Raw genomic sequence first — 6,868 nt, forward strand, 5'->3', positions numbered from 1 at the left:
TAGAGCTCCGGGAGCTGACGTCACGGTGACGTCACGCAGCCCCGAAACTGACAGCGACGCCATTTTGGCAGGAATCTGCAGATTTTCGTAGCGTAAATACAGGGGAGAGCCGGGTGCGGAATGAGAATAACAAAGCGATTTTCTCCGAGCCCATACAAGTCTTACATGTATAACTTTGTCAGCATGTAGTATGACCTAACAGAACTGCAAAACATATTGAGGATACGTCTACTTTGACCGAGTTACGTTCAAGAACCAGCCGTTTACAGTGACAGAAAAAATTCACTCCGGGCGTAATTTTTTCGATCGATCAGCAGTGTTTACCGTTTCAGGTGTCATAATTATGATGGCTAGACGGATAAATTAGTCCTCTAACACACCCTAAAGCTTGACATGTCAGGGTTTTAGGTTTAAGTGTCGGGAGTCACTGTGGGAGTAACAGCTGTCCCTCATCCCTCTGCACACTGACAATGAACCTGCCTGTCACTCTGTCGGTACCGCGATCACACTGTTTGTGTTACAGGATTAATTAAAACACACAACGTAACGTAAACAATGTGACTGTATGTAGATAGTGCGGGAGGAGGGCAGACGTGGATCGGTGGACCAGGAGAACAGCTGCATAACATTTTGGCAGTAAAATGGAAGGTTTTAAGCCGTCTGTTCACATGATCTCACTTTAATTCCAACACATTGGACTTAATATATATAAAAACTAAATAGATTAAATATTACCGACCCTTATAATGCCCCCGGGGTGCTTTTCAAAAGTATCTCCGGCCGCCGGCGGACGTCCCAGACCTGCAGTATGCGGACACAGCTAGGCTAAGTTACCTGATCAACTTTGCATCGCGCTGCTGCTTTTGCATACAAAAGCCTGGAGGGTTACACATGGACGCAGTCTGGCTTTGTGATGAACGTCCAGCTGTGGAATCTACCAGCAGAAACCTGCTGTATCCTCACTAGAAGGGTAAGTGTCGTATCATCCCAGTTAATGCAGTGTAGCATGGCTAACGTTAGCTCGTAGCTGTCCGGGGTGCTATGGGGTGCCGGCCGGGAGCTCTCCCCGGTGCTGATCAGCCCGCGGCGGATGCGGCGGTGCGCTGCGACCGGCTTTGGGTCAGCTTGGAAAGGCTGGAGGCGAAGGAGACTCACAGCTTATATGTGTTTGCCTCTTTCTTTTCTTTTTGTCACCGTCTTTCCTGCTTGTGTCATTTTGTGGAGCACAAAGAGCATAAAGCCGGCTTTTGTATGCTTGTAGAGTAGTTGATCAGGTAGCTGTGTCCAGATACTGCAGGTCTAGGACGTCCTGTTAGGCAAAAATATTTTTGAAAAGCACCCCGGGGGCATTATAAGGGTCGGTAATATTTAATCCATTTAGTTTTTTTTATATTAAGTCCAATGTGTTGGAATTAAAGAGAGATCATGTGAACTCAGACGGCTTCGGCGCTTACAGTCAATGCTTCCGCACTGGTCAGTTTCCTGCCAAAATGGCCGCTCGAACGCTGGAGGTCACGTGGGGTCCGGAGCTCTATTCCTGGGGTCGTTACTGTAGAAACGGTTATGGGTGGAACTTCCGGTCAGCACCGGAAGTAGCAGTGAGCCATTGGCTAACAGCAGTGGTTGCTAGCGGTCTTCATTACTGTTAGCGGTTTATTTGAAAGTTTTCACATTGTTTTCTGTTTTCTTAGTTAATTCGGTAGATGAGGCAATTCATGTGGTGATAATAGATCGGTTATTGATCCATGGTGGTGAGCGCTCGTAATTAAAAAATCAGCTCGAGTGAAGAGAGGGAGTAGTGCTGTTTGGTTGACCCGTCTGCAGCTTCTGGGGGCTGCGGGTGGAGGACTGGACTGTGTTGGACGAGTCAGACCAACAGGTCCGCTTGGACCGTGGCCACTCGGACCAACAGGTCCGCTCGTACAACGTAATCTGGGCAGGAGACCGAGAAGTGGACGGGGCTGAACCGGGAGAGAGGCAGCCACTGGGCGTGTGTGTGTGTGTTGTGACGGGAGTGAGGGGGCGCGCCGCCCGTCACAGAGGAGAAATGCATTGTAATGAATGTAACAGCCCCCCCTCGAGATTATTGTTATTCTGACAAATGAGTTAAATAACAGCTGTGTTTGAAACCACGCTGCGGTTCGTAATCGCGGTGCAGAAGAGTGAGTTTGGAGCTGACGAAAGGAGAGAAAAAAGAGAGTCGGTGGGAAATGCTCATTGATTAGAGAGACAGCGATCAGCTCCGCGGTGCTGACGAACCCGCTTCAATATGACAAACTATGACTGTGATTGAAAGAACCTAAACCAAGTGGAGTAGAGCTGAGCTGTAACTGTGTAGTGGAGAAGGGGCAACACACGCTATGCGCACACACGCACACGCGCCATCGTCCCCTCAGATGCGGCTGCATCTCTCCAGGACACTGGTGTGTGTGAGTGTGAGAGAAATAAAAGCTGTGACTTGCTTGGGCAGACGTTGTTTGGTGTCACCCGCTGATTTGCACAGGTACATACATATCTAGACCCCGAATCTATAAGACTATATGTATACAAATATGTATAAAAAATTGCGTGTATCATTTAGGGGTTTTTATATCCCTAAATGATACACGCAATGTTATGTTTACTGTTTTCATTCCGTGTAAACGTTGTGTACACTGACACACCCCTCTGTATCAAAAGTATAGGTCTTTATGATTAAAATAAACTAAATGGATTTTTTTTTTACTACAACTTTGTTGGTTGGACACTCGGATGTGTCTGTGTGTGGTCTTATAATAGATCCATGGTGAGAACCTACAGTAAAATACTCCCCCACCACCACACACACACAATCCCTGAGAGCAGACAGTAAAGAGGTAAGTGAGAGAGAGACCCCCCCCACACACACATATGCATTTCTTTATAAAAGAGGAATGTGTTTTAAAATAAAATTATTCCAACTTATGAGGCAACTTTCCAGAGCTAGCAGATAGCTCGTTGCCTCAACAACTGAAGCAACAAGTTAAGTAGCTAAATATGCTACTGTACGTTATCTTTTTATCTTTGGCCACTTTTTTAAGTCGTCCTCACACCTCACAATATTAGTAGGCAGCGGTATTATGATATTGTCTCGTTTGAGTTGTAAAAGGTGGTGTTTTATGTCTCTAACGCTCGCAGAAAGTGGATTAGCGCGTACTGTTAGCATGTAAACAAACGCTACTCCCGGTTCGCACTGGAAGCTGCGCCCATAATTCCCGCAAAGCATCATGGGGGCTAGGAATAAGGTGGATAGGTACTAGTAGTAGACATCGTCATGGTAACGCAATGCTGAGGGAGTGGTTCATTTGCATTTAAAGGGAGGGCCACTGAAACAGACCGTTTTGCAGAGCCCTGTTTTTGAGAGTGCTGTGATGTTTGATCTTTGGGGTATTTTGACCGAAGCACGTCACAGACATGTCTTTAAGACACCCAGGAACTATTATAGTTTGTGCAAAAAGGAGCATAATAGGTCCCCTTTAATGTAAGTGATAAACTTGGGAAGTTTCATGGTGATATCTGTTAGTTAAAATTTTTTACCGGATTCACCTCTGGTGTCTCCCCAGGCTTCCTATCCTGGATAATCCATCTTGGACGCCATCTTGAAAATGACACCTTTCTAGTGGTCAAATTTTGGTAAACTTTTAGTATGTTATTAAGGTCATCTAATACTATAAAAAACAGCTGAGAAACCTTTTGTTAGAATTTTTTTTTTCATGTCTGTCTTTAACTTCACATTTGTCCCCTCCCTCTTCAGGTTCTGGACCCAGAGAAGCAAGCCGACCTGCTGGACTCGCTTCGAATCTGCTTGCTGCAGTTCTCCACCCTGCTGGTAGAGCATGCCCCCCACCACATTCATGACAACAACAAATCGCGCAACAGCAAGCTGCGCCGCCTCATGACGTTCGCCTGGCCGTGCCTGCTGCCCAAAGCCTGCGTGGACCCCGCCTGTAAATACAGTGGCCATTTACTTCTGGCCCACATCATCGCAAAGTTCGCCATTCACAAGAAGATTGTCCTGCAGGTGAGGAGGAACGCCACGAGAGAAAGGAATATGAAGAGGCATAATGAAAATTTGTAGTGGATTTAAAACACAACCCAACAAATTTGTAAAACATATATGTGCGGATGCAGACAAAACAAGGAAATCATCCAGATGACAATGGCTCAACTGAACTGAAATAACAGCTGAATACACAATACTTAAAATAGGGGCAGTTACAGGGAATAGTGTTTATGTAGAGAGAGATGCTATAGTGGAACTGAGCATGTGGTAGGGTGTGTTCATGTGCTTGCAAGAGAAAGCAAAAGAGTGTGTGTTTGTCTGTACTGCCTGAAATCCCACACCTAATGAAATATGAATGTGTAGAAAGGAAAATAATAGTTAAAGGAGAGTTAAGAAAAGAAGAACCTAGGTGTCTCTCCAAACTATACACTGTGGTTTGTGTGCTTTGTATAGGTATTCCACAGCCTGCTGAAGGCGCACACCATGGAGGCACGCGCCATCGTCCGACAGGCCATGGCCATCCTGACACCAGCTGTGCCCGCCCGCATGGAGGACGGCCACCAGATGTTGACCCACTGGACTCGCAAAATCATCGTGGAGGAGGGCCACACCGTGCCGCAGCTGGTCCACATACTGCATCTCATCGTGCAACACTTCAGGGTAAGCCGCTAGAAACGAACAATGGCGCACCGGTCAGTAGTTCACTTCCTCCCGTCAATCCATCATTATTGAAGGTATCGATTCCCTGCAGGGGCGGTGCAGACGGAAGAGTCAAAACAAATCTGATTCCTGTCCCTGTGTTTTACAATAATCATGATCGACTTGTCTGCGTGATTCGCCATAACGCTCAACAGAGGACTATGCATAGTAATACATATGGCTGTCACAATCATGAAATTCTAGGTGACGATTAAATGCCACGCAATTAATTGAGATCAACGATTGAATTGCCTTTTCCTGTCATTTTATGCCACTATTATAGTATAAGCCTAAACATAGTTTGATAATACATATTAGTGTTGGGCGATTTTGACATTCTCAGATCGTCCCAATCGCCCTCCCTGGAGGGGGGGGGGGGGGGGGGGGGTTGGCGGCACCCATTCCACGTGTTCGTTCGACGGGGGGGGGGGCGTATGAGTATCGCTTTTACCGTGCCCTGCTGTCATGCTGTCATGCATGCGCGCTTCTCTCTCTCTCTGTGTGTGTGTGAGGGCTAATAACGGAGAAAGAGCGCTATGATCAATGAATGAAACGCTATTGCGTTGCCGAAAGCCAAAAAATCTATTCATGGCGGACGTAATTCACCGGACGTCTTAGTGAACACCTCGTCGGGCTGTGACATACAGAGCTGGCGTCGGCAGCCTAGTCACAGCCACAACACCAGCTAAACGTGTTTCCTCAAATTTGAGGCGGAGTGGCCACCCTGTTTACCACAGAGATGTTGTGTGCGGTCATATGACTACCGGCTCCGTCTGATTGGACGTCGCCAGTGGCTGCATTTGATTGGTGAAACACTGTCATTTGACAGAGTATAGTTGGAAGCAGCAAGCCAAGCGGCTTCATTAAAACAAAACAAACAGATTGCGCATTAGATCAATAAAAAAGTAGCGAGTATGTGTGTGTGTAAAATCGGCAAGAAAACAAAACATCGCCGATCGTCCTTCCAATCGCCGATAGACGATTGGATCGCCAATCGGCACAACCCTAATACATATACACCTTATGAGGAAGAAGAGACATTGACATTAAACACTGACGCATATAAATAAGAACTGCATTTCTGTTTGCCTTTAGTACAAAGCCTAAAGGCAAATTAAATCCATGATAGATGCTCATCGAAATGCACTCGTCGAATATTAGAAATTAAGAGCCTTGAGATAAACAGTTTGTGGTGCTCCACTCATGTGCAATTAAACCATAGAAGAAGGGAGGGCAATGTGATGTTATTAAAAGAGGACCAGTCAAACCTCAAACGGTGTGGAAATAGTGGATGGAATGGAAATGTGACATTTCTGTTAGTTTCATCCAGTGGTTTTTATACAGTCTGCATAAAAGTCAGATCAATGGAAACAATTTTAAGGATCATGCAAAATAATTGTGGTTAGCTCAAATAATTGTGATCAGGCGATTCTGTAATAATTGTGACAGGCCTAGTAATGCATTTTAAAACTTATTTCTGGAAACGGTGTCTGCTCATTGGTTCATTTAGCTGTCCTTCTTTGAGCTCCTTTTGCTGTGCTGATGAACGAGAGTTACGGATGTAACTAAGGTTCTATGAATTCTGGATGACCGCCAGAGACGGTATGAAATACCTGGATAAGCATCACGCGCATGCGCAGATCGAGACATAATACCAACAAAGTCATGTGACCTGGGTGACGTAAGCGACCTGATAAAAGGGGCAGGCACCCAGAAATCGTCTCCTACAGAATCTTCTCGTCAAGATTCCGAGTGACAACGAACTCTGGCGGTCATCCAGAATTCATAGAACCTTAGTTACATCCGTAACTCTCGTTCTATTTCATTCTTCCTGACCGCCAGAGACGGTATGAAATACCTGGATGACCCATACCAAAAAGTCATGAGGAATCCGCACTCACCGAGATTCAGTTGCAGACCGAAGGAACAGACAGGACAGCTGCCGCCACAGGATGGGGAGCGGCGACATTGACTCTGTAGTAGCGGGCAAAGGTACAGGAAGAAGCCCACGCAGCTGCAGCACAGATGTCATTCAGTGGAACACCCTTCAAAGCAGCCCACGACGTGGAGACGCTCCTGGTTGAATGACACTTCACTGGGGGGGATCTGAAGGCCCCCGAGCCTGTATGCATGAGCTATGGTATCAAC

General features: G+C 46.3%; 1 protein-coding gene across 1 annotated transcript; it reads left to right on the forward strand.

Moving 5' to 3' along the window:
- Nucleotides 1-1,041: 1,041 nt before the first annotated feature.
- Nucleotides 1,042-4,708, forward strand: LOC146960119 (transformation/transcription domain-associated protein-like). Its single transcript, XM_085772614.1, has 3 exons — nt 1,042-1,119; nt 3,773-4,039; nt 4,475-4,708. The coding sequence occupies exons 1-3, from the start codon at nt 1,042-1,044 to the stop codon at nt 4,691-4,693; spliced, it is 564 nt and encodes a 187-aa protein (XP_085628740.1). The 3' UTR covers nt 4,694-4,708.
- Nucleotides 4,709-6,868: the final 2,160 nt, after the last annotated feature.

The sequence above is a fragment of the Trachurus japonicus genome, unplaced genomic scaffold (genome assembly GCF_045865225.1).
Source record: "Trachurus japonicus isolate A0001 unplaced genomic scaffold, Traja_1.0 AP030698.1".
In the NCBI taxonomy this organism is placed as follows: Eukaryota; Metazoa; Chordata; class Actinopteri; order Carangiformes; family Carangidae; genus Trachurus; species Trachurus japonicus.

Excerpts from the sequence above, each read along its gene's own strand:
- LOC146960119 (XM_085772614.1), top strand. The coding sequence starts at position 1,042 with ATGGGGTGCCGGCCGGGAGCTCTCCCCGGTGCTGATCAGCCCGCGGCG. Across the intron at positions 1,120-3,772 it reads TGCGCTGCGACCGGCTTTGG|GTTCTGGACCCAGAGAAGCA; the intron begins GTCAGCTTGGAA and ends CTCCCTCTTCAG. Across the intron at positions 4,040-4,474 it reads ACAAGAAGATTGTCCTGCAG|GTATTCCACAGCCTGCTGAA; the intron begins GTGAGGAGGAAC and ends TGCTTTGTATAG.